General features: G+C 33.4%; 1 protein-coding gene across 1 annotated transcript; it reads left to right on the top strand.

Annotated features, from left to right (window-relative positions):
* The first annotated feature begins 1,386 nt into the window (after nt 1–1,386).
* LOC139481113 (MAM domain-containing glycosylphosphatidylinositol anchor protein 2-like) lies at nt 1,387–27,107 on the top strand. Its single transcript, XM_071264220.1, has 8 exons — nt 1,387–1,549; nt 3,634–3,804; nt 14,219–14,383; nt 14,785–14,943; nt 17,915–18,055; nt 19,440–19,585; nt 21,889–21,970; nt 26,850–27,107. The coding sequence occupies exons 1-8, from the start codon at nt 1,492–1,494 to the stop codon at nt 26,888–26,890; spliced, it is 963 nt and encodes a 320-aa protein (XP_071120321.1). The 5' UTR covers nt 1,387–1,491; the 3' UTR covers nt 26,891–27,107.
* The last annotated feature ends 888 nt before the right edge of the window (nt 27,108–27,995 follow it).

The following is a 27,995-nucleotide window of genomic DNA, read 5'->3' as shown; positions in this document are numbered from 1 at the left end:
TTGAACTGGCTGTTTCTGTATTGGCACTGGTTCTCGGTCAGATGCCTACTGGTCTCGAGGCCGATACAGCAAACTTGAATCTATACCAGTGCTAATACAGAAACAGCCAGTTAATAACACTATAGTATGGAACGACGTAACTGCCTTATGGTACTTCCTTCTTTATATATCATGATGAGGTTTTTCTTTATCGTGATGAGGCTTTTCTTTATTATGATAAAGTTTTTCATTATCATGATGAGCTTTTTCTCTATTATGATGAGCTTTTTCTCTATTATGATGAGCTTTTTCTCTTTTATGATGAGCTTTTTCTTTCTTTCATCATGATAAAGAAGACAACAAGTTGATCCAAATTCCTTTGGTCTCGTTTGTATCTTTATATTACCGAACTACCTGAACAATTTTCGGAAGCCTGAGAGATTGAGGGTTCTAGACATCACCCTATGCCCTTTGACTCGATTTTTATTACAATTTTTAGCTGAAAAGTGACAATTTTAGCCCTCAATAGATATTGAAGATGACATCATTCTTGTAAATCCTTTTGATACCATCTGTATATATAAAATGAAGATGTGGTATGATTTCCAAAGAGACAACTGTCCACAAGAGATTTCTAAACGTCCATTGAATTTATGGACATTGAAAGACCAGTATATATTGAATATCAAACTGGCACTTTGAACCCTCCGTAAACAAAGAAGACATGGTGTTTATTCAAATTCATTTTGGTATCGTTTGTATTTTCATATTACCTAACTTCCTGCACAATATAAGAAAGATTGACAGCGCCATATGCCCTTTGAACTGATTGTTTGACGATTTTCAGCTGAAAAGTGAAAATTTTAGCCCTACGTAGATATCAAAGATAACATCATTCTGGAAAATCCTTTTGATATCATCTGTATATATACATTTTCTAAAAGGTTCATTGAATTTCATGGACATTGAAAGACTAGGGCGTCTCGTCATCATTTAAGCGGTCGCCGGTAGATTGTCACCATTTCTATCCACCCGTGACTAAAGAACGAAGATTTTGACAACTGTAATTCATCGTATGACCTTTTATATTGAGCAAAACTAATACGGTATAGTAAACCAGCATAAGACCACGAGAAACAATTCAAAAGAAAAAGTCAACGTAGTGAGTTATGTTTAAATCAATAAACGAGAAACAAATATTGCAGACAGCAACTAACGACAACCACTGAATTTCAGGCTCCTGCCTTTGGACAGTTATAATTATGATAATACAACCAAATTAAACATGTTTATGATATCTCTTAAGCATGGTGTGGTGTTGAAAGAGTAAATTGCTGCTTATAACGGAGGATATACAAATACTTAGTAGTATATATCATGTAACCAATTAGTACATAATGCAATGTGTACTAACTTCCTGTCTTCAAGTACTTGTGACTTTTGACTGTGGCGGTTTAAAAGGATTTTTGTGGTCATTATTTGAATGGAAATTTGCTAAATTTATTTACGAATATGAGGAATATAATTTTGCAATTAATGTTATCATTTTTAATGTTGAATACTTTGCAAGGTAAGAATTCCTGGAGTGCATCTTTGTATAAAAAAACCTGTCAAAACCGAGCGAACGACTATATCAAACAACGGAACAAATGGCAAGTAACTGTCATATTCTCGCGAGACTTTGAAAAAGCACTTTTTTATACAATCATAGCATCATAGGTTAAACCTATCAAAACACCAAGCAAACCAATCATTATTATGATATTTTTTTGTCATTTAAAGGAGACGTGACACAATTTTTTTTAATTTTTTTTTTTTTTAATTAATTAATAAATATTGGTCAAATAACATATTGTAATATTTTTTTCTTGTCAAAACCTCATTTAACAGCCTTTTAATGGTCAAAGAATCCAGCGCTTGTCGTAATCTTTGATTTTTAATGAGATACCGGTCACGTGATCGTGATGACGTCAGTGGATACAATCTGAGAAAATGTCTCAAAAAGGACGAAGTCGATCATATTCCTGTAAAATTAAACAATGAACGGTGTTGACAGCAGTTTTCAAGGCAATTCTCACATATTCAACCGTATCAGTTTGAGCCGTTACTTGTTGAAAATAATCAAGTAGAAGATATAAATTCGTCATCCGACATTGACGATCTTTCAACCAATGCCGATATAATATATCAATAATCAATTTCACCAAAAATAAAGAGAGATTTCTTAAAAATGTTAACGTTTAACAGGTAATTGAATTACATTTAATAATACAAAAAGACAGGTCATAAATAATGTAGGACAGAAAGTCACAGGACAAAAAGTCACAGCCAAAAAGTCGCGGACAAAGTCTAATATTAAAATCCATTGAATACTGTGTTTGTGATTCGACGTCAAATTTATAGAGATTAAAAAAACTCCTATAAGTTATAAAAAGTAAAATAACAAAAGTACTGAACTCCGAGGAAAATTCAAAACGTAAAGTCCATAATCAAATGGAAAAAAGTAATACATGAAATGATCCTGCTTGACAAACACCCGTCATTGGAAAATAATAGATTTGGTTAGGCCAACTTAACTCGAAAGAAATAGTAGGATTATGAAATGTAATGTATGTGAAACAGAAATCACGCTCTGTGTTTTCGGAATTGAATTAGACAATATTTCTTTTATATTTGAAATAGTTTATGTAAATTGAAAGATTCTGATCAAAATAAAAATTTCATATTTAAAGTTTTTAAGATAATAAAGTGTGTACAGTAACATGTGTCAGGACTATTGGATTTCTTTTAAACGGTCTAGAAATATTGCACATCTTACGGTAAAAGCGATATAAAGGGGTCTTGCGTTTTCAACACTTTAATTATGAGGTGCTCTTTCTTTTTTCAAATATTCTGAATACATTGTTAATGGTTGTGATGCAACATACAAAAAACGGAAACAGAGAAATATGATATAGATATACTGATAATTAGTTGAGCCATACGGTACCTTTCACCTTCTACTTGACATGCATTATTATGTTTACTGGCGGTTAAAATTAACTACCAATATTCAAATGAAGTTATAAAGAACATGACTGTTTTTTATTCTATCATTACAAACTTTCTAAATTTTTGCTCTGAATTTGTTTACAGCCACGGTATTTTTTATAAAGTCTTCCAAACTTGAATTCACAGTATTACAGCACTTACATGTACTTTGAATTTCTTACAAAATGATAGATTATTTGTGAAAAGACCATTAAACTATGAACGCCTAATGATATACCAAACAGCAATTTGACAGATTTTGGCAAAATTTCAGTATTTATCAACGTCAATTATGTCATATTTTTTTCTTTCCTTCAATTTATAGTGAAATATCAAGGATAACTTTACATTATAATGGAATTTTATATGACTGTAATGCAAGTGAGGGGTTTAGCTAGCTATAAACCAAGGTTTAATCCACCTTTTTCCACATAATATTATTCAATTTAATTGCTTATTTAAATGCTAATAGATTAAACTAAGCTGGTCTCTCATGTTTTTTTTTTGGGTTTTTTTTTTTTGTATATGCTGTCACAAAATGTAACAGTAGTCTTTAGTTTGTCCTATTGGACTTAAAGTATTTGCTAAATCTCCTTTTACTAATGTTTATAAATTGGATTTCAGTTTTGGGTCAAAATTGTGCAACCTTAGAAAATCCAGCACATGGTAGAGTGAGACTGCGAGCAAGAGGTAGAATCGCAAAGTTCAGATGCTATCGTAAATACAAGTTGTTTGGAACAAAAATTGTCATATGTTCAGGCGACAGATGGAGTCGCCCACCACCTATATGTATACGTGAGTATGCCTAGTATGCCCCAAACTATCTAAGATATTTCCCGAATTATCTTTAATATATCCCCAGAAGCAATAACAGTCTAAGGAATCTGCTTGTACTGAATGTGGTGTCTAACACCAGTTTTGCTTCTTGTGAGGGACGTTTGTGTGTTGAAAATCGACGCTGTTATTAATTAGCATGGATGTATGATTCAACAATGCACTTCAGACGAAATACAACCGACTTTTTTTTAAATTTATCCTGCAAAATTGAAAACGTCATGTCCTTCGAAAGCTATATTAGGTGTAATACCACCATTGATTTTCCCCTATTAGTCTTTGTTAAATTGGCATTTTAATTTTTTTTTTACAGTATTAACCTTTATTTCAACCAAAGAAATACTTTGCATGAATAAAGTTTAATCCTTTCCAGTGCTACAGTGAAAATTTCACACTACATTTCATTGCATATATTAGAAAGTAACCATCACCGGAAGTAAACAACCCAAATTTTACACTGTTATTTACTGGTTACCTGCTTTGGAAACTATGGAACGTTAACTTTCCAAAATATTTTATAAGACCATCAATTAAAAAAGGAATGATGCTTTCAGACACCCAACATACATGTTTATGACTCAGAAAAATTTAAGTGCATTGAAATGCAGGGTTAATTTTCTACAACTGCCAAATTCAAGGGAATATTTTTGTATACCTACTTTCGTATACAACCGGATGTGACGTACCATGAGATGGTGGTATTAATACAACCGGATGTGACGTACCATGATTTGGTGGTATTAATACAATCGGATGTGACGTACCATGATTTGGTGGTATTACACCTATGAATGAAACAAACTGTTGTAACTATTCATAAACAAACCGCGAATATTTGTATTATGAAAAAGTAAAAAATAAAAATAATTTGATTGTGACAGATTTGCCAACATATTTATTCTTGATTCAATCGCACTAAGCAATTATTTACACAATACACTATCCATCATTTGTCCATAAACAAAAGAAGAGAAGACTTATCAGGTGGAATTACGCTATAGGTTCTCATGAGTTTGATATGTCCTGTACCAGTTTTACCAGGTTTCATATCAACTTGGGGGATATTTAAAAACAAAATGGTTAATCATTTCAGGATAATAACCTTTTAATTCTTATTTGTAAACTCAAACGAACATAAACTATTTATCAAATAACCACAAACTCTCACATGGCAGATTTTTCTCAAACTATTGAACTGATATGACAAAACTTTACAGGAATGCTTGAAATAACAAAGGAAAAAAGTAACATTCAGTTTATTAAACAATAATGTCTTCTTTAAATACACCAATATTACGAAGCTGGTACCGGTTTCCCATATATACAAGTGGTCTGCAAATCTGAAAATAAATTATTTAATTTATTATATTTTTACTTGGCAAAATGCTACTGTACACTTTGACTGCAATGGCTCGAATGACTGTAAACCACCCGAGTTCACTCGTGCGTAAACTAAATAGTCCGGCGGCTACAAGCATATTTCAGACGAATTGTGCACATCCTGCTACAAGCATGAAATTTGGCATAGACCTTCCTCAATTATTACTCTTTTATTTCAGATAGGGAGGCATTTGAAAAAAATGGCTCACTTCCGGTAAAATCCAAAATGGCGGACATCATACTTAAATCAGGCCTACATCGAAGCCTAGTATGTGAAAAGGTGTTATTATCAGGCTACTAACATTATATTTGGTGCAAACCTTTGTTATATACTACTTTTGGATATATGATATAGATAAGATGTCTGCAAAGACCCTACTTTCGGTAAATTCAAACATGGCGGACATAGTACTAGAATAAGCTTTGATTAGGGAGGGTAATTGGAATGTGTTTTAATGTATTGCTACTATCATTACATTGTGCAGGAACATTTCTTTTGTGCTTCTCATGAATATAATGTATAAGACATATGTCTTTAAAAACCTTACTTCCGGTAATATCCAAAATGGCGAACATAGAAATATCAATTTTCTATTTCAATATTCAATTTTTTTCAAAATGTAAAGAAAATGTTTTTTGTTTCTTTTGTGCTTATCATTAAACTTGTGGCTTCAAGTTATCCTCAAAACCACTTATATTATTCTGTTTTAAATTTTTTTTATAATATCTTTGATTTAGAGTTTTGGATAGATTGATTAAAACAAAATAAAATTACTTAAGTACTTAAACATTTTTCAAATTACTACTATTTAGCTAAAAATACATGTTTATTCACAGTCATCACCAAACAAAGTAGTGCACGGGAGAACCGATTTTCCACATTAACAACGACCGCGGCATCCTCTGTATTTGTATCTGTATGAATTCATTGTCGATAGCAATTCTGAATTGATTTTAATGACTTGAGAGAGCGCCGCCGATTTAGCAGATTTGATGCTCTCTACGCTTGATTTGCCCACTATAGTGTCGTCTAGCTGATTCGACGCGATCGCTGTCTTTACAAAGAATGAGTTAGAGTATTGTGGTGTTTTGCTTAGTGGAATATCAAAATACTTAGAGCTATTCTTTACTTGCTTTTCCACAATATTTGTTGCGTGGTATTCTTCGAATTTCTTGGCAGTTATGTTTCTCTAAGGACGAGCTTTTTTGAGAAATTCGTCTGGTTCAATAGCGGGAATCAGCCCCTCAACCACTTTGTACATAAATATCAACTTCTGGCTTGTTTGTCTTGTCTGGAGGTCTTGTAGTTCCAGTTAGGCAAGCATATTGGAGACACATCCGTCCTCTCTTGACTTGTAATCTCTGGTGATAAATCTTGCCGTTTGACGTTACATATCCTTTCTAGCTTATTTATGCTTGTTACCGTGTAGGGGTCCCATACTATGGCTCCATATTCCATCGTTGATCTGACGAGCGAGATGAAGCTGGTTTTAGCAATCTTATGGGCAGTATTTCAAGTTTCGTCTAAGAAAGTCTAGTGTTGAATTTGATTTCTGTGTCATGTTTGATATGTCGGTGGTCAATTTTTCGGTCTTCCGTAATTTGTAGGCCTAGGTACGGGTTATGCTTGACTTGTTGTAGTGTGTGTCCATTTACACTGTAAATATTATGGCTCTTGTTTCTGATGCATAGGATGTAGAATTGTTTTGGCATTGAACCCACACACAATCCATAGTTCGTCTACCCCTATGTCACGGAATAGCGAAACAGTAATGACAGCATCATCAGTAACGACTATTTGAATCATGACTCGTGCAAGTTCGTGTTTCATTGCATCAGACACATGCAACATTTTTCTAGTATCAGTCTCTTAATCTGAGCATGGTGATACACTTGAAATACATCACGAGGTAGATGAGATAGAATATCCTGAGCATGTGTTATTAGAAGCAAGAGCTACATAAGGGGAAAGGGGAAACACAGACGAATCCAGGGTAAAAAAAAATCCTCAAAATTGGCAAAGTTTTCTGATAGATGACGACAATAAGAAAGAACTTTTTAGTTTTTATTCGCAACAGCTTGCTCAATAGATTTTGAGGAAAAGGTAGTTGTAGCAACAATTGTCAGGATGTTCTGTGTTATCCACCACATGATGATGTTTCAGGTTCAGCACCATGTTTACATGAAGAGGCTGACACTTAAATCAAGATGCATGTATCTGATGCAGTGAAACACAGACTTAACTGAGTCATGATGACTCGAACAGTCGATACTGATGTTGCTGTCATTGCTGTTTCGCTATTCAGTGACATAGGGGCAGACGAACTTTGGCTTGCAATTGGAAGTGGGAAAAGCTTCAGAGATATATATAAATATGTCCATGACCTTTCAAATACACTAGGCATTGAGAGATTACACGTTTGCTGGAAAATGAACTGCGTTGGTGATATGGATGGTGTTTGAAGATGTGACTCTATCATTTAGAATGATGATTGATCAGCCAACATCACCAGTCATTGATAGAACGATACGTGGTTTTGTTATAAGATGGAACAAACTTATGAGATGGGGTTAACGAAGCAAGAACACATGGTTTTTGGAAGAGGGAGGACTTATTGGGGCTATTCCCACGACTTGGTCTAGTCTCTGGTCAGCAAGTAAAACGTGCAATATACCATGGCGGGTGCGAATGAGTAACAAGCTTGGAATAGGTTCCCATGCTAACTAGTCCAGACGCTTATGAATGGCGAAGGGAAAAATATGATCTATGGGAACCCTTTTGGACAACTCTTTGTGAGGCCTCTTCATCTTATCAGGAGCTTGTACATTACAGATGTAAGAAACAATACCACGATCAAAATCAGCTCTCCGACTGTGAATAAACAAGTTTTTGCGGCCATAAATTAGTCATTCTAAAGATGTTTAAGAACTTTAGCTATTTTATGTTGTTTTAATCGATCTAGCCAAAACTCTACATCGAAGATATTGATTGAGGACTCATCTTTGTAATTTACGCCATATTCAATTTGGTTGTTTTTTTACCGGAAGTGTTAACTTTGTATTTAAACATATAAAGCTGAATAGAATTATTTGTTTTGACGATGACTTAAAGCCAAAAGTTTAATGACTGGCTAAAAAAAACATTTTCTTTAGATTTTGAAAAAAAAAGAATATTAAAATGAAACATTATCAATATTTCTATGTCCACCATATTGGATATCACCGGAAGTAAGGGTTTTAAAGACATATGTCTTATACATTGTATCCATTAGAAGCACCGACGAAAGGTTCCTGCACAATATAATGATAGTAGCACTACTTTAAAACACATTTCAATTACCCTCCCTTATATTTTACCGGAAGTAGGGTTTTTGAAGACATCTAATCTATATCATATATCCAAAAGTAGTACATAACAAAGGTGTGTACCAAATATTATGATAGTAGCATGTTGATAACAGCTTTTAACATACTAGCCTTCGATATTTGGCTAATTTAAGTATGATAGATATAGAAAGATGTGGTGTGAGTGCCAATGAGACAACTCTCATGTCCGCCATTTTGAATTTCACCGGAAGTGAGACATTTTTTTCAAATGCCTCCCTATCTGAAATAAAAGAGATATAGTTGAGGAAGGTCTATGCCAAATTTCATGCTTGTAGCAGGATGTGCACAATTCATCACGAAGCCGCTGTACTAAAATATCGCAATCAAAACGACCGTATTATAAATAACCAAACACATGTAGTAGGGTGCCCAATCAACAAATTTGATCGATTTGCCTTAACGGAATAACACACGGCTATATTTTATATCATTGGGAAGAAGAGAACAAACCTCATCGAAATACCGTTGTCGTCGTTGTCTGCCGTGGTCACGTTTTTTTTTTAAATAAGGGTCAAAGGTCAAAGCAAAAATTTCAGAAAATGCACAGTCACATTTAGATAGCTTGTTTCTCCTAAATATATGCGTTTGGAGCAAAACAAAAACACCTAATTTATAGAAAAAATATCTTTTGTATCTACATTTAGAACTTATTTTATATTTTTATCGTCAAAAATTACTTTAGATAGACTTTTTTGCATATATGGTGCAAATTTGAAATTTTCAAACAGCTGTTGAATAACAATGACCTTGACCTATTTCAATTTCTAAATTTGATTTTTTTTTTTGTATTCAATTCATTACTAGTAAGATATAAAGATGTTTTTTTTAGATTTGAACTTTAATAATTTGTCAAAAACAAAATGTGTTTTTTACGTCTTTTGATAGTAAGGTGTTCGTCAATTTCTAGGTAAATGTAAAATTTCTGTTATTGGATGTGAAAGAGTATTTATTATATATAAATGATTTGTTTCGAAATTTGTGTAACATTAACGTCAAAATTGGTTGAATATAAAGCTCTGTGTATAGCTTTGCTTTACAGAAGTAAAAATTAATGCAAACGAAGAAAAAGGGGGGGTTAAAGTTATAAAAACAAAACGTCTATTAGAAACAGGTAAAACACCCCATCCTACATATACAGATGACTAAATGAGCAACAGTTGGCTATAATGTTTACAAGTATTCCAAAAATATGATCAGGGAGAGGGTTATGTACAGCACAGATGTTTTTTACAAACATTTGTAAACAAAAAAGGCGTGAGAAACCAAAGGGACATTAAAAACTTATAAAATGAAGACAAGCTGACAACAGCATTGCAAAAACACGAAGAAAAAAGAACAAATGCAAATAGAAAATTATGATCGAAGCTGGTATTACCTACTACGTTCTATGGTCTCCTATAGTTTAAGCCCAGCAACCACGTCAAGGTCAGAGACCATGCGGCCGGGTTTTTTGTTGTTGTTTTTTTTCACATATCTTTTTCCACAAGATAGATTATTACTATATTTCCCACGATTTCGAAATTGAGCAGATTTTATATTTATTGTTTAGAAAAGATTATGGACTGCTTAATTTACATTCGATTGCTAACAATGATTTATAAGGTACAAACAGAAAAATGAAATCTTATACATCTACATCTTCGTCGTCATCAATGTTTCTAACTGCAACCAGACGAGTATTAACATTTCGACAAATGTCATTTGCCTGACATGGGCATGCATTTGTACATGATAGATTTTTTTCGAAGCAAATGCAAACTAAATCTTGCAGAAATTCATACGACATCTGACATTCGAGATAGAAAGAAACAAGTCATTCTTCTTTTCTTATGTCTGGAGTGAGGCTCTTATTACATATTGTTTAAAAGTAGATTCACAAGTAGGAAGTTTGACAAGGGAGAAATTTTGAATTGTAAAATTGAGAATTGAAATGGGGAAAGTACCTAAGAGACAACAACCCGACCATAGAACAGACAATTTTAGCCAATTTTACGCTCAATTTGTTAAGGTCACAATGATCTTTTTTGAGTTTTGACTTGAGATCATGTTTCAACAAGATCTCGAGCTGCATTATAGATTCCATCGATGTCACAATTAGAAAGGTTTGACAAATCGGAAAAAAACATCTGGGTTGTCCTTCAAGACTAAAAAAACAGTGCGCTTACCGATCCTTAACAGGGATGACGTTGTATTGCATCATGTTAAAACATGTGCGGCTGGTAGAATGTTACAGAGGACAAACCCGAGACTTTACATATTTCGTGGACAGGTAGATAGCGGCGCAAATCTTGTGTGCAAGTTATAGTGCCTGTTTAAAACCATAGCTCACGCGTATGCTGCATGGAGGGGAAGTAATGAACGCATAAGATCAGATTATCTGTATCCCGTGAATGTATCATAATCCTACCCTTGGTGCCTTTCCCACCGAACTCTTTGTCTACATGATCAGCATGTAAAATCATGCGGGTATCTACTTCGTCGGGCGTACAAAATAATTCTTTAAACCTGAATACTCCTTCTGAGCAGATCAAGGGTCCCTGGAAGTGCTATCTAGATAAATGACTTTCTCATGTATCATAGTAACAGTTGATCTACCATGATGCTGAACAATCGATTCGCCAAGAAATCTGATTAAGGCCTGCTGGTTCTCACTGACGCAAAGAAACTTTTTCCAGTCAGGAATTTGACGACCTTCTATATTTGACCTGAAACACTTTTACAGACAAACAAGAAATTGATTCAGCTTATAACATAGACATGGAAAATTCTCGCACGACTGTATGTTGTAAGTTAAGTTAGAATAACCTCACAGATTTCTTGTTGTAAACACGATATACGCTGGGCTATTCGATTGAATTTGAAATACGACCGACACGAGTTAAAAAAACCTACAAGCAATTTTTATCCAAATGTTTGGTTGATATGTTTCACCAACAACATTATGTGAAGTAAAGGGTTCCAAATCAGTCAAAGGCTAAGAATGAGTCTGAAATGACAACGAATATATGAATGACGGCCGACAAATGGATACATAAAGGTCATACCCAGCAGGCAGGTTGCAGTCTGGTCTTGAAAAAGTATTCCATATATATCAGTTCGGCGAAACAGACATTCGGTCAGACATGAAAACCCCTGCCACAAAATAATATGCCCGCTTTTATTCATCATGTTCATTTAATGCTAAATAATTCTGTTGGGAATTTTCGTTTCTAATAGCAAAAACGTGGACAAGATTTTTGTTTTGCGTCCAGAATTTTTGTTTAAGGCAAAAATCAGTATTTTTTTCTCTCTCAAATATCTAAGACTGCCTCCTCAATTCAAATGGTTCGTACTTACAACTTTAAATCTATATAGAGCTTATACTGACTGGGGATTATTATTCAGCTATATTATTTTAAAATAGGCTGGGGCGTTTGGGGTTAAACATGTTTCCGTAGTTAGATACTATTGCTGTGGAACTTTTTTTCATGAGAGTGTAATAGTCTAGAGCATTACTTTCTGTTTGGTGGAATAGTGAAATAGAAGTCAATACGTTCTTGTTAAATCCTGTGTCGCTTTGAAGGTGTCATGATTGTCATCCTCAGCCTACGCAATGTGTTACTGTAATTTGAATTCCAAAATGACTGAGAGACGTTTTCTTCGACGCACTGTAGGTCAAAGCCATCATAGCGAATCACATGACTTTGATAATCAGTAAATTCCAGAGAAAAATATCTTTATAAGTCAAGAGTTGTCGCATAAAAATTAAATCGTAGTACACGGGAATGGCAAAGTTTACGAAACCTAGTCTGATTAAACATTTTACAAAAAAAAAAAAAGTCCGAGCAAAGGGGGGGGGCGTACGCCCTCTACGCCCCCTCTGGATCCGCCACTGTTAACGGTTAAAGAGGGACAGATTCTCAAGTCAGCTGGGACAATAAGGGGGAGGGGGGCGACTTCTCCAGTCATGCTTCAGTGATTCCCTACATAATCAACCAAATAGTAATCACGAAAAAATATACTAAGTGTAAGACCTGATGATGTGAATAAATTGAAATCAGACATATCAAATGAAGTTGTCAGTGCTTTTGATATATCAATGGGCAATCTGATGAGTTAAGCCTTTTTTGACTGATTTTTATAGTTCGTTCTTGTGTTGTACTGTTATACATGTACCACTGTCCCAGGTTAGGTGGAGGATCGGAATCCCTCTTACATGTTTTACCCCGCCACATTATTTATGTATGTGTCTGTCCCAAGTCAGGAGCCTGTAATTCAGTGGTTGTCGTTTGTTTATGTGTTACATGTTTGTTTTTGTTCATTTTTTTTATATAAATAAGGCCGTTAGTTTTCTGGTTCCAATTGTTTTACATGTCATATCAGGGCCTTTTAAAGCTGACTATGTTGTACAGGCTTTGATCATTGTTGAAGGCCGTATGGTGACCTATATTTGTTAATGTCTGTGTCATTTTGGTCTCTTTTAGACAGTTGTCTCATTGGCAATCATACCACATCTTCTTTTTTATAATGACTGCTGATCACCACTGTGTCCAAACTGGGACTATTATGGTCCAACAACCAGTGGCCGATCCAGAAATTTTCCCAGAAAAGGATGGCATGCCCCCTGTCCCCCTCTAAATCAGCCTCTGACAACTCCAGAGAATAAATCATCATGTACGAGTACTTCAAAGATCATCAAACTGTCTACCCCACATGCGAACATCTTTTTGGGAGTTCACTGTGTTGCATGTTTTTTGGGTTTGATGGATCGTATAAATGATTGTCTTGGGGGTCATTGTCAAATATAGAACTGTGCATTGTTAAAAGCTAAATTATATAATTAAATTTGCAACAGCTGACACTATAGTATCCTATAGTGCACTGAAACCCTTGCCAATAACAATACCGTGATGCTTGGTGTAGGCTTCTTTGCACATAAGAAACCATATTGCTCACCTTGTAAGTTTTGTATTCTTCTAATCAGTATCGTCGGGTTTGTTTATTTACACCAGAAATCAATGAAGCGATGAAAGCACGGGAAACGAAATTACATCTTCGGTAAATTCCGTGAAGCTGAAATATTTAACCAACTATTTTACAAATTCGATCAAAACAGAACGTAAGCCATCAATGTCCAGCTTCTACAAATTCCATCACAGGCAAGACGTAAATCAATCAGACATAAACATACAGTCAAGACATAAATCAATCAGACATAAACATACAGTCAAGACATAAATCAATCAGACATAAACATACAGTCAAGACATAAATCAATCAGACATAAACATACAGTCAAGACATAAATCAATCAGACATAAACATACAGTCAAGACATAAATCAATCAGACATAAACATACAGGCAAGACATAAATCAATCAGACATAAACATACAGTCAAGACATAAATCAATCAGACATAAACATACAGTCAAGACATAAATCAATCAGACATAAACATACAGTCAAGACATAAATCAATCAGACATAAACATACAGGCAAGACATAAATCAATCACACATAAACATACAGTCAAATTTACTTAATGAATACATGTATAATCATCTAGAAAAGCAGACGAGATATCATCAATTTAACAAATATTACAAGAAAATTATTTATTTTCAGGACAAGGTTGTGATGATATTCAATCTTCAGAAAATATTACAGTCACTAGAAGTCATGATGGTGCTGTATCAGAATTCACATGTGCTCCACCACTCAAAATAACTGGCGAGAAACTGATCACTTGTGATGGTACAACTTGGAGTAACCAAGTTCCTACATGTGAATGTAAGTCTGTTAAGTGTTCATCATATTTCATTCTTTCCTGCAAACGTGTTCTTTCAAAATAAAACTTAGCTAAACCATGTATTTCATCAAAAGGGGTTAAGTTATCTACGGACAGAAAAATGGAAGGCGTATTAGCATCAAAACACCCCTTCAGTTACTATAGAAATAAATAATACAAAATACATCGTTTCTATTGTTCTTCCTTGACAATATAGATGACTAGACTGTAATGATAGATTTCAACCTGTTGACTGAGGCGTTACTTTTTGGCATTGCTGTACATAAAACGAAATAATGTATTGCTTTAAGATTTGGCATAACACAATGAGAATAAAGCATTCCTGTGTTATTTTCAAGGTATCATATTAATATGTAGTACTTTACCTTTATTTTTTATGCAGATGTAGAACCAGTAAATTATTGTGATTTTGAAGATGAAAATATGTGTGGCTGGCAACATGATGAACAAGCAAACTTTGTATGGATATGGAATTCTGGTACTACACCTACTCGACGCACAGGTCCGACATATGACCATACCTTGGGGAGAGGTGGCAACGGTAGGAAAATAAACATACAATTATGGGAGATCCTTATATTTTTCGTTTTCGAACAAAATAATGAACGTTGTAAGAAAAAAAAACACAAAGTGTGATAAAAACAATATTATTATTCTATGATTTACACCACTATCCAACTTAAAACTCAAAACTTTAAAAAAGGCCAAATAATGTACGAAGATGAAGAGCATTGAGATCCAAAATTCCTAAAAGTGTTTCCAAATACAGCTAAGGTAATCTATGCCTGAGGTAGAAAAGCCTTAGTATTTCAAAAAATTCTAAATTTTGTAAATAGTTAATTTATAAATATAACAATATCAATGATAATTCATGTCAGCACAAAAAGTGCTGACTACTGGGCTTTCATACCATCGGGGAAATAAATCTCCACCAGCAGTGGCATCGACCCAGTGGTTGTAAATAAACTCATCATAGATACCAGGACTAAATTTTATATATACGCCAGACGTGCGTTTCGTCTACAAAAGACACATCAGTGACGCTCGAATCCAAAAACTTAAAAAAAGCCAAATAAATATTTAATAGGTAGAAACAAACGTGACTAAAGGGAATTTTGTGACACTTCCTGTCCCCAATGTTTTCAGAGCACCAACTAGCCTTGGGGCCTTCCGTTAACATAGAATACAGGAAGTGTACCCAAACTCCTTTTAGTCACGTTTGTATCTCCCTATTGTCTAAATGTCTGCATGATATTCGAAAGATTGAGAGATCATGGGGGCTCTCACCAGTACCCTGTGCCCTTTGCCCTGAAATTTTGACAATTTTAGCTGAAAAGTGACGATCAAAGCCCTCCGTAGATATCGAAGATGACATTATTTTCGAAAATCCTTTTGATACAACCTTTATATATACAGAGTGTAAGATTTACTTGAATTTTATAGACGTTGAAAGACCAGGTGGATTTCGCCCTCATTTAAGCGGTCTCAGGTAGGTTTTCACTACATAACTTGAAAATTCAACTGGCACTTTGGGTGCTCCGTAAACATGGAAGACAGGAAGTGTATCCAAATTCCTTTTAGTCACGTTTGTATCTACCTATTATCTAAATGTCTGTATAATATTAGAAAGATTGAGAGATATTGGGGCTCTCACCAGTGCCCTGTGCCCTTTGTCCTGAAATTTTGACAATTAAAGCAGTCTGTAGATATCGAAGATGACATTATTTTCGGAAATCCTTTTGATACAACCTTTATATATACAGATTCTATGATTTACTTGAATTTTATGGATTTTGAAAGACCAGGTGGGTTTCACCCTCATTTAAGCGGTCTTAGGTAGGTTTTCACTATATACTCCTTTTAGTCACGTTTGTATCTACCTATTATCTAAATAAAATTAATATGGAAATGGGGAATCTGTCAAAGAGACAACAACTCGACCATAGAGAAGACAAAAGCAGAAGGTCACCAACAGGTCTTCAATGCAGAGAGACTTTGAAAGACCTGGTGGGTTTCACCCTCATGTAAGCGGTCTTAGGTAGGGTTTCACTATATATTTCTGTTTTTTAGGCTTTCCATATTTATTTCTATTTATAGTTCTATATGTTTCTAGAGTGATGAGTCAGTTTTTGTTTTAAGAAATATTACTTATAAAATAACATTTTAAGCGTCGTTTATTGATAAAAACCTATATATTATCAAGACAAATATGCAACTTACTTTTCTGTGTTGGTCTTCAATGTATTATCTATTATGTATTCCTTATGTATTGGAGGGTTTTGTTTTCTGTAATTAGTTAAGACGTCAGTTTTATAATGTATATCTTTTATATTCATTTGATAAAATTTACTGTTTGCAATAGCATAAATTGTTCTAAATAATAAGGATGTTATTAACACAAGCAGAAAACCCTAGCCGTATTTGGCAAAACCTTTTTCAACTTTTGATCCTCAGAACTGTACAACTTTGTACCTTTTTTTTACTTTCGAACTTTTATATCTGGGTGTCAGTGGTAAGTCTTGTGTGGACGAGGCGCGTTTTTGACGTATTGAATTGTATACCTGATGCCTTTTGTTATCTATTATTCATGTGTTTCTTTGCCTAATACGTTCTCCTGTTTATTTGTATTGTAGTCCTGTAATATTATGTTGTCATTTTAATGTTATATTTAACAATGCGAGGTTTGGCATGCCACAAAACCAGGTTCAACCCACCATTTTTTTCTTTAAAAATGTCCTGTACCAAGTCAGGAAAATAGCCATTGTTATATCATAGTTCGTTTCTGTGTGTAACGTTTTTACGTTGTGTTTCCGTTGTGTCATTTGTTTTCTAATATATTTGAGTGTGAATTCACATTACTATAAGACGTGTCACGGTACTTTTCTATCCCAAATTCATGTATTTGGTTTTGATGTTATATTTGTTATTCTCATCGGATTTTGTCTAATGCTTAGTCTGTTGCTGTGTGTGTTACATTTTAATGTTGTGTCGTTGTTCTCTTATATGTAATGCGTTTCCCTCAGTTTTAGTTTGTTATCCCGATTTTGTTGTTTTTTGTCCATAGATTTACGAGTTTTTAACAGCGGTATACTACTGTTGCCTTTATTTACGCATTGATAAGGGTTTATATTCGAGGACAACGAGATTTTAAGACAACTTGATGGGGTCATAAGACGATTTCCTATGTATCTTTTTGCTCCTTTCAACTATAAAAATCATGCTTTTAATGTTATCAAATATTATATTTTTTTATGATTTTAAAATAAATTTGAATATCCAACCGACTGCTAGCAGCCGGTTGGATATTGAATATTGAATAAAGAATAACAAACTGGCTGCTAACTTCACATCCATATCTGCTGATCTAAATGTATCAAAGAATTATTTCCTTATGAACTAGAAGAAATTAAGTAAGAAAATATATATATTTCAAAATATAAAGTTATATGTTATTTGAATTTATAATTGCTTCATATTACAGCTAAATGAATAAAATTTCTTATTTATTTCAGGGCATTATATGTTTATGGAATCATCATCTCCTATAAAAGAAAATGACAAAGCAAGAATACTATCTCCGTACTTTCCCGCTACAACATGTGGTCTTTGTTTTGAATTATGGTATCATATGTGGGGAGTAGCTGGATACAACCGTAAGCATTTGTCAACAAATTATGAAACCATTGCATGAAATACTAGTGGCTTCAAATTGATCACATCTTCCATAGCTTGTTATACTACATGGTATTTATTGATACCACATGTTCTTATTGTTAGATATAGCTGTTTAGGTACAGTAGTCACAGTTATTATACTTCATTACAAAACAGTTCATGTCACTGGTGAACACATTGTTGTCTCATTGGCAATCATACCACATCTTCTTTTCTTATATGTTCCAGCTGTCATAAACACAATCACAAAATGATGTGTACTAACAATGTGTAATAAGACAGTTGCCACTAGCAAATAAGATCGGATTACCTGTTATCCCCTCAGTTGTGTTAGGGTTTGTTGTACGTTCTTTATATTTCTTAGTTGTGTTTCATAAACGTGTTTTACTTTTCGTTGTTTTTACTTTTTCCCAATGGCGATGTTAGTTTTTCTCGAGGATGAATAGATATAGGAAATGTGGTATGAGTGCCAATGAGACAACTCTCATTCCAAATAACAATTTATAAAAGTAAACCATTATAGGTCAAGGTACGGCCTTCAACATGGAGCCTTGGCTCACACCGAACAAGAAGCTATAAAGGGCCCCAAAATGACTAGTGTAAAACCATTTAAACGGGAGAACCAACGATTTAATCTATATAAAAAACGACAAACGAGAAACACGACGTCGTATAAATTACATAAACAAACGACAACTACTGTACATCAGGTTCCTGACTTAGGACAGGCGGAAATGTCCCTTTTGAAATCTTCCGCCTCTTTTAAATTACGACTTAGAAAGAGAACTGAAGACCGAGGCAAAACAGCAGTGCAATGTTCGTAGAAATTATTCAAATGGTTTTAAACATCTCTTTTCAACTTATCTATAGCTTGAAAATGGTTTCTATTTAAAAGAAAACGGACAAAGAATGTAAAATAAAGATAAAATCACTCTGCAAAAACAACATTTCTGGTACAACGAACTGAGTACTAAGTCGGTATAGTCTCGATATAATTCAGTTTTCAGTGTTTTGTGTTAATGAACATTTATTTCACAGCTCCTTTTAAACAAACGGTGTTAATTCCGAAAAAAAACACTCAAGAAAATACAAATTAAGATTTGAGCTACAATCGACATCAACATAACTGTTTGGGTTTTTTTTTTGCATTTTTACCGTTATTAAATATAAAAATTTAAACAATCAATAATATAAACAATATTTTTATTATAAGGGTTTTTTTTAAGATTATTATTTTTTTTTTTTTTTACAAAAATTATGTAGATAAATTGAATTTTATACATTAGTAATATTAAAAGGAAATAAAGCGAGGGGATTTTTTATGCAAATGACCCAAAAGATCAATCATATTTTTTCTAAACAGAAGTTGGAAGATTGAAAGTTTATATTAAACAAATGGGACAAACAGGTACGTTATCACAACAAGCAGCGTTCCAGGTTTCTGGGAATCAAGGAGACGAATGGATAAAAGCACAATTTCCAGTCGGTGAACAAACAAAGTCTTTCAGGGTATTTATGCTTTTAAAAATCAAATAACACAAGTCTTTCAGATTCTAGAAATTTACAATTTTCATTCAGAGGCAATTTAAATAGAAAATAAAAGTTATCTCTATATATTTCCTCATTACAATACGTTGATCAGCATATATCAACTGAAATAAAATTCTAAAGTTTTGCTAAAGCAATTAGGAAATATCCCGAAAGTTATTTATCGAACTTTCTCCAAAAAGATGCAGTAAATGTGAACATTGATTTTGAAATATTTTGAAATTAAGTGCATTTGTAGATGCATAATTTTGCATGGACGACTCCACATGTAGTCCATTGTTTCATACATTCAAGATTACCAAATAGATTAAGATAAAATAGTGTCACGCCCCTTTTAAGTTATAATTAGAATTTTATTTATGATAGAATAGAGAAAACACTCATAGACCTCCATTTTTCGCCATTAAAAAAATTAAAACGTTTTCTTGGTACTAGAGATACCAATAATATTTACACAATTGTGAGTCACACATCATGCAGCATAACCCTTGGCTTGTTTTGTTTATTTCTTTAAGTTTAGTCGTGGACCTTTATTTACTAAATACTTTTCACTTAGTCAACTTATTTTCTTTTTTATTTTACGAAAATTAGCGATACTATCAAGCAGAGAGTGCTCCAGGCAGATATTGAATAGTTACTTACAGTTCTCAAATTTCTTTTTTTTTCCAACTCTCAAGTAATTTAACTTTAGGTGCCTATTCCATTTATGTCCCATTTTAGCCATCAAGCTCCTCACTTATTCATACTATAAATACATTCAAATTTTGGTTTTGAGCCCTACTAACGAAGGTCAATCCAGAAAAGCGCGTCGAAAACACCACATGTAAAGTTGTTTTCATTTGCATGAATACCCTAGATAGTTTTGGCCAGTTTTGTTGTGGTACCATTTTGTAATAATGATTTGTTGTGGTACCATTTTGTAATAATATTTATGTACAAATTGTAGTTTTATACAAGTTTCGTATTCAATTCATTTTTTACAATGAGATACTATAAGTTACCTATTGTGTTAGTGACCTAATACAATATATACGGGGGTCAGTAAATTTTATATGAGGTTCCAGCTTCGCTATTAGGTCACAAGCACACTGTGTAACGAATTTACCTCACCGATAAGAGTTGTCTCATTGCAATCATACCACCTATTCTTATTTTTATATTAAAGTGTCAAAGTGTTCAATTTTAAGAACCTGCTTCCATTGGTCTGCACAAAAACACTAATGTGAACAATAACAATTTAATATTAACAACCTTAATATAACAATATTAAACAGAACTTCCAGTACATTTAAATGACCAAATAGTGCCAAACAATCGTAACTCCATTACTAACCGTGTATTGAAATAAGCCCCGCCTTCCTACTAATCTTATATGGAATATACACGCTGTTAACCAATTAATATTCATAGAACTGTAGAGGAGGTAAGATAAATGTTGATCTTCCATAATTAGCAAACTTGATTTTTTATTCACAAATGTCCTAACGTCAACATAACTTCAGCACCAGCACTGTCCTTTATTACAAAAAGTGTAAAATCTCTTAATTAGATCAGATTTTATTTAGATATACTTTTAACTTATATCAGATTCTATGTCCCACAAATATCTTGTAGCAATCGCTAACGTGATAATAGCACCAAAAAAAAACAACAAATAAACACTTGATTGGATCAAAATATGTATAACTCATATTTGTAACAAACTTTGAAAACGCTATTAAATCACTCTATTAACTAATTGTCAATTAGATATTTAATAGTCTATTAGAAGTAAATAGTCTATTAACTTAATAGACGTTTGTGCAACCCAGTCCAGCCATACATAACTCTTAACGCATTTATATACATATTCATCCTTTTTGTAAACTATTGCTATGAGCGTTCCTTTTGAAAAGAATACATAAAATGCTTTGCGGAACTTGTGAAAAACTGTACGTTGTGCTTTGCTTTACCGACACATGTTGGAACCAAGTTTACTGTTAAGTTTACCCAAAAAGAAATGAAAGCAATACTTTATAAATTTCATGCAGCAGGAGCCATTTTTGTTATTTTGTTATTTACATTCATCTGGAACGATCAACCATTGCATTGTCAGTTTGGTTTCGATTTATGAGTGCAAATGTCCCTTTGGTATTTTTCCCTATATATTTTTTTCAGTTTTCGTATACTCTCGTTACTTTACTGGTTTTTTTCTTCTTTATCACTCATATAAGTGCACTCTGCATTTGAAACTATAGAATTTCGTATTATCTTTGTATTTCCAGTTCATAATTGAAGGAGAAAAGTTGAAAAGTTTCTTGGGTGATATTGCTGTGGATGATCCTAAATTGTACAACTGTTCAGATGGTAAAGTTTTCTATTACACCGATCCTCTTACTAACGATCATTTCACAAGAAAAGTAATTTATTAAGATTGACTGGCACTTTATCAATCAATAAAAAAAAAAAGTCAGTTCCAACGTTTATATGTTTTGTGTACCACTCATCCAAAAAGCAAAAGTATGAGATATGCTGTAATTTAAGGAAGAAACATTTTACACAAATTACACGCACAAATTGATTAGAGCATTTGCTTTCTTAGTACTTAAGTCAGGCTAGGACGGTGACATATTCTCACACGAATCGCTCAACAACATAATAAAAAATTAGGATTTAAAAGTTAGTTGGCTTTCAATACAGAAGAAAATGACTATATTCAAACAAAATCTTCGTTTTTAATTACTACATCTCATAATTTTAACGAACTCAAGATTCAAAAGTTGAAACATGAGTCTAAGAACTTAGTGTAGTAATTAGCATAGTAATGATTTTTATCTGCGTATACTATACACGATACATAAATTAGCTTTCTGACAAGATTTTTAGACGATTGTTAGCTAAAAAGTGACAATTTTAGCCCTCCGTAGATATCGTCATTCTAGGAAATCCTTTTGCTAACATCCGAATATTATATATTTTCTAAACGTTCATTGAATTTTATGAACATTGAATGACCATGGGGATCTCATCGTCATTTGAGTGGTCTCTGATAGAATTTCTCTATATATTTTGAATATCAAACTGGATCTTTGAGCCCTGCGTAAATTTAGAAGACAAAAAGTTTATCCAAATTGCTTTTAGTATTGATTTTATCTTTATATTAACTACCGACCTGTCTAATTTTAGGAAAGATCAGAGGGGTCTAAATGACATTTAAGTGGTCTCCTGTATGTTTTCACTTTATTTTTCTGTTTATTTTGGCTGTCCATAATTATAGATATTTATTTTTTTGAATGTTACTAGAGTGATCTTCTTTTTTTCTAGAAATATCATATACAAAAGAACATATTTGATGTTGTTTTATTGATAAAAATCTAAATTTCATAAAGTCAAATGTGCGATTTACATAAGGGTTATTTGAGGACAGACAAAGAGAATTTACAATTGCTTGAAAGGGTAAAAACGATTTCCTACATATCTTTTCTCTACTTCTAACTCTTTCAACTCTTTGTATCATGCTGTTTGTGTTTTTGAATGTTTCAATATTGATAGTTTCCACTAAATTTTAATATCGAATATCAAATAACGAACCGGCTGCTTTCTGCACATTCATTTCTGACTCAGACAAAAACAAACTTAAGCACCCCCCCCCCTTTTTTTAAAGTTAAATAGTGGCTTCTTAGTAGATACTAGAACACACCCGTGATATCGCGGGTCCGTGACTGAATTAAAGTATATAACTATGCGCAAGCCTTATTTTGATATTAGTATTGTCATCTGATAAAGTCATGCCGATTATAAGATACGCAGTTTTGTCTGCTTTCAAATCTTTCTGTTTGAATCCGTCGAACTGGAACTTATCAATTATTGGTAATATTAATTAGTTGTAAAACAAAAGGTCCTGGAATGGAATATTTTTTAATCAACAGCATTGTCCTATCTATAATACTAAAATGACGAGGTCCAATTTGTCAGCCGTCATCGGGTAAAAACGACAAATCAAAGAATTCAACTCTATATATAACTAATATAGGACAATGGTGTAGATTAAAAATTACACCACTCCAGACCCTTTTGTTTTCCACATAATTAATATTGCCAATAATTAACAAGTTCCGGGTCTAATCCGATACCGATACCAATAGTATATTCACCTGTTAGCTATTACCTTATCTGTACGTTCCACATTTGACAGGCGCACCACTAAACGGTGTATTTAGGATTTTGCTATATACACGGGTCATAATCAATGGGCTGACACTACTAAATTCAATCATTGTCAAATTGTTCCCCATTGTAGCTTTATTCAGCAATCAGCAAGACTTTCTAAGATAACTAATATAGGACAATGCTGTTGATTAAAAAAAAAACCATTCCTGGATAGCCTGGACCTTTTGTTTTCCACAAAATTAATATTTCCAATAATTGATAAGTTCCAGGTCGATGGGTTCAAACAGAAAGATTTGAAAGCAGAGAAAACTGTGTATCTTATAATCGACATGACTTTATCAGATGACAATACCAATTACTAAAATAAGGCTTAGGCATAGTTATATACTTTAATTCAGTCACGGACCCGCGATATCACGGGTGTGTACTTATATTAGTTATAAAGTTGAATTCTTTGATTCGCTGTTTTACGTCATGCCCGCTAACAAATTGAAAACTGTACCTATACGCCTTATTTTAGTCCAGATTTTTAGCTCACCTGTCCCGAAGGGTCAAGTGAGCTTATGACATCACTTGGCGTCCGTCGTCTGTCGTCTGTCGTCTGTCGTCGTAAACTATTTCAAGAATCTTCTCCTCTGAAACTACTGGGCCAAATACTTTCAAACTTTAACTGAATGTTCCTTAGGGTATCTTATTTATAAATTTTATCCGAAGTTTTGATCTATCAACAAACATGGTCGCCATTGCTAAAAATAGAACATAGGAGTCAAATGCAGTTTTTGGCTTATAACTCAAAAACCAAAGCATTTAGAGCAAATCTGACTGGGGTAATATTGTTTATCAGGTCAAGATCTATCTGCCCTGAAATTTTCAGATGAATCAGACAACCCGTTGTTGGGTTGCTGCCCCTGCATTGGTAATTTTAAGGAAATTTTGCTGTTTTTGGTTATTATCTTGAATATTATTATAGACAGAGATAAACTGTAAACAGGAATAATGTTCAGCAAAGTAAGATTTACAAATAAGTCAACATGACGGAAATGGTCAGTTGACCCCTTTAGGAGTTATTGCCCTTTATAGTCAATTTTTAACCATTTTTCGTAAATCTTAGTAATCTTTTACAAAAATCTTCTCCTCTGAAACTACTGGGCCAAATACTTCCAAACTTTAACTGAATGTTCCTTAGGGTATCTAGTTTGTAAATTGTATCAGAAGTTGTGATCTATCAACAAACATGGTCGCCATTGCTAAAAATAGAACATAGGGGTCAAATGCAGTTTTTGGCTTATAACTCAAAAACCAAAGCATTTAGAGCAAATCTGACAAGGGATAGTATTGTTTATCAGGTCAAGATCTATCTGCCCTGAAATTTTCAGATGAATCAGACAACCCGTTGTTGGGTTGCTGCCCCTGAATTGGTAATTTTAAGGAAATTTTGCTGTTTTTGGTTATTATCTTGAATATTATTATAGATAGAGATAAACTGTAAACAGGAATAATGTTCAGCAAAGTAAGATTTACAAATAAGTCAACATGACAGAAATGGTCAGTTGACCCCTTTAGGAGTTATTGCCCTTTATAGTCAATTTTTAACCATTTTTCGTAAATCTTAGTAATCTTTTACAAAAATCTTCTCCTCTGAAACTACTGGGCCAAATACTTCCAAACTTTAACTGAATGTTCCTTAGGATATCTAGTTTGTAAATTGTATCCGAAGTTATGATCTATCAACAAACATGGTCGCCATTGCTAAAAATAGAACATAGGGGTCAAATGCAGTTTTTGGCTTATAACTCAAAAACAAAGCATTTAGAGCAAATCTGACGTTGGGTAATATTGTTTATCAGGTCAAGATCTATCTGCCCTGAAATTTTCAGATGAATCAGACAACTTGTTGTTGGGTTGCTGCCCCTGAATTGATAATTTTAAGGAAATTTTGCTGTTTTTGTTTATTATCTTGAATATAATTATAGATAGAAATAAACTGTAAACAGCAATAATGTTCAGCAAAGTAAGATCTTCAATTAAGTCAATTTGACCAAAATAGTCAATTGACCCCTTAAGGAGTTATTGCCCTTTAAAGACTTTTTTCACAATTTGTTCATCATGTTGACTTACTTTAAAAAATCTTCTCCTTTGAAACTGCTGTATCAATTTCAGCCAAACTTAGGCTAAATGAGTTTCAGAGTATCTAGTATACATTTTATATTTTATTTCCTTGTATGTCAAGAAACATAGCTCCTATGGCTAAAATAGAACATAGGAGAAAATGATTATTTTTTTTTGGCTTTTGAAGAAAATAGGACGATCCAAAAAACATTTAAATAAATTGAAAAGCCAAAATAATCATTGATGAGAGATTTAACCAAAAGAATTAAGGTGAGCGATTCAGGCTCTTGAGAGCCTCTTGTTAGTATTCGTATTGTTATCTTAGAAAGTTTTACTGATTAAAATGATACAATAGGTAACAATTTGACAATCTAGTAGTGTCAACCCTGTGAATATGACCCGTGTATATAGCATATTAATCCTGAATACACCGTTTGGTGGTGCGCCTGTCAGATGCGAACGTACAAATAAGGTAATAGGTAACAGGTGAATATACCATTGGTATCGGTATCGGACTCAACCCGGAACTTCTTAATTATTGGCAATACTAATTACGTGGAAAACAAAAGGGCCTGGAGTGGTGTAATTTTTAATCTACACCATTGTACTATATTAGTTATATATAAAGTTGAATTCTTTGATTCGTCGTTTTTACGTGATGACGGCTGACAAATTGGACCTCGTAATTTTAGTATTATAGATAGATTGTGTGATTACTACAAATGAACGACTCTCCACCAGAAATCAAATGAAGTAGTAGGTTCTATAGGTTGTCATACGGCTTTGAAACGCGAGAAAATGACACACCGAAAGAAATAGCCATCAAAAGCCCTGACGCTACAAATTAGAAACAACATACGAAAAACAAAAAAGATAAACAGTTATTTTGTTTTAATTTTTTCTTTCTTTTTTTTTAGAAAAATGGGGTGGTATTTTGTGAGTAGTTTTGGATTTCTTTTTTTTCTAGGAACATGGAATCAAGGTCAAAGAAATTTCCAGCATCTTTAAAGCAAATCGATTATTTTGTTTGAAAAGCAGACGTTATTTTGCACAAACGATGACTGATGATGACATCGTTTAAGATAATGTAATTGAAAGTGACAATGCAATTCTTTTTTTTAACTAACTTGAAACTTCTCTGTTATGATTATGATGTATAATATGTCCGACAGAATACATTCAAATGACGTCCAAATTATTTCCATAAAGTGTATATACTATAAAATTGTTATATTTTTTTCATGGGGGGCGGGGGGGGGGGGGGGGGTAAAAAAAGTTAGTTATCTCATAATTACAAAGATTGCGTTATTTTAATGAATATTTAAGTAAATGACTTTTACAATCTTTGTTTATAAATTTTATGTGATTATACTTTCACGTGAGATTCTGTTGATTTTATTTCACGTGAAGATGTACATGTAGATATGGGAAGATGTGGTGTGAGTGCCAATGAGACAACTATCCATCCAAATAACAATTTATAAAAGTAAACCATTATAGGTCAATGTACGGCCTTCGACACGGAGCCTTGGCTCACACCGAACAGCAAGCTATAAAGGGCCCCAAAATTACTAGTGTAGAAACATTCAAACGGGAAAACCAACGGTCTAATCTATATAAAAAACGAGAAACGAGAAACACGTATAAATTACATAAACAAACGACAACTACTGTCCATCAGATTCCTGACTTAGGACAGGTGCAAAAATTTGCAGCGGGATTAAACGTTTTAATGGTACCAAACTTTCTCCCTTTTTCTGAAACAATAGCATAACATCACAACATAGAAATGTGCATTTCACGTTAAAGGTCAATGGAGTTTCGTTGGAGATTCATATGGCAAAGGTTTGCAATCAGTATGAACGGGGAGTTTAACACAAGCGTCACATACACATGCGGTGTCTGATTCTTATGCGTAAATACTTGTCTTGAACATAAAAACTTTTAAAGACTGGAAAATTAAATCAAAGAAAAGTATCATAAACTTGCAATGCAATCAGTCATTAGATTTTAGAATTAATCTTTTATCTTTCCAGTAATGAAAATGGATGATAACATTAGGATAGGTCTTATTGGCATATTGGATCATCTTGATTATACGTTTGTTACTAGA

The sequence above is a fragment of the Mytilus edulis genome, chromosome 7 (assembly GCF_963676685.1).
Source record: "Mytilus edulis chromosome 7, xbMytEdul2.2, whole genome shotgun sequence".
Lineage (NCBI taxonomy): Eukaryota > Metazoa > Mollusca > Bivalvia > Mytilida > Mytilidae > Mytilus > Mytilus edulis.
This window is presented reverse-complemented; position numbering and strand designations above follow the sequence as displayed.

Bases quoted from the DNA above. Each gene is read 5' to 3' on its own strand.
- LOC139481113 (XM_071264220.1), top strand. From the start codon at position 1,492: ATGAGGAATATAATTTTGCAATTAATGTTATCATTTTTAATGTTGAAT. The intron at 18,056-19,439 runs GTAAGCATTTGT...TTTTCTAAACAG, and splicing joins GGGAGTAGCTGGATACAACC to AAGTTGGAAGATTGAAAGTT. The intron at 21,971-26,849 runs GTAAAGTTTTCT...TTTTTTTTCTAG, and splicing joins ATTGTACAACTGTTCAGATG to GAACATGGAATCAAGGTCAA.